This window comes from Meleagris gallopavo, chromosome 12 (assembly GCF_000146605.3).
Source record: "Meleagris gallopavo isolate NT-WF06-2002-E0010 breed Aviagen turkey brand Nicholas breeding stock chromosome 12, Turkey_5.1, whole genome shotgun sequence".
Classification (NCBI taxonomy): Eukaryota; Metazoa; Chordata; class Aves; order Galliformes; family Phasianidae; genus Meleagris; species Meleagris gallopavo.
The window spans coordinates 17,270,293-17,270,788 of NC_015022.2; the positions used below are offsets into that span (position 1 = coordinate 17,270,293).

General features: G+C 72.6%; 1 protein-coding gene across 3 annotated transcripts in view; it reads right to left on the bottom strand.

Moving 5' to 3' along the window:
• Positions 1-480, bottom strand: part of IGDCC4 (immunoglobulin superfamily DCC subclass member 4) — a 79,386-nt gene extending 78,906 nt beyond the window's left edge. For all 3 annotated transcript variants that reach the window (XM_010717580.3, XM_010717579.3, XM_010717582.3), the window contains exon 1: positions 308-480. In XM_010717580.3, coding sequence (XP_010715882.1) covers positions 308-404 — 97 coding nt within the window. In that variant the 5' untranslated portion in view covers positions 405-480. The remainder of the gene's footprint in view (positions 1-307) is intronic.
• Between the last annotated feature and the right edge of the window lie 16 nt (positions 481-496).

A 496-nucleotide genomic window follows, 5' to 3' on the forward strand; every position in this document is an offset into this window, starting at 1 on the left:
CTCTCGCCTGCTACCGGCCCCGGAGCTCGGAGAGGGTCTCACCTCAAAAGGTGACCCCAAAATTGGGCTCCGCAAAGGGACGAGCTTCAGCGAGCGGGAGGGGGGACGCGGGAAGGGTTGAGAGTCGCGGGGCTGAAAAGGAGGCTGAGCGAGGGGAGCGGGCGCTGAGGGGACGCCGACAGACCGCCGCCTCCCGCCCCACGGCTGAGCAACTGTGTGCAGGTGGCAGCGCGGCCCCACGCGTGACCGCCGCCTCCCGTGAGCGCGACCCCGCTCTGCTCCGCTCTCCTCCCTTCTCCTCACCTACCTTGCACGGTCAGCACGGCGAAGCAGACACAAAGCAGATCCTCCAGCGCCATGTAAGCCCCGCCGGGCGCCGGGAGCAGGGGCCGCCGCGGCCGCATTTACGAGGGGAGCGCGCTCTCCCGCCGCCCCACCGCCATCTTGTGCGAGCGCCCCGGCCCCGCGCTGCCCGCCGGGCCCGCTGCCGCCGGCG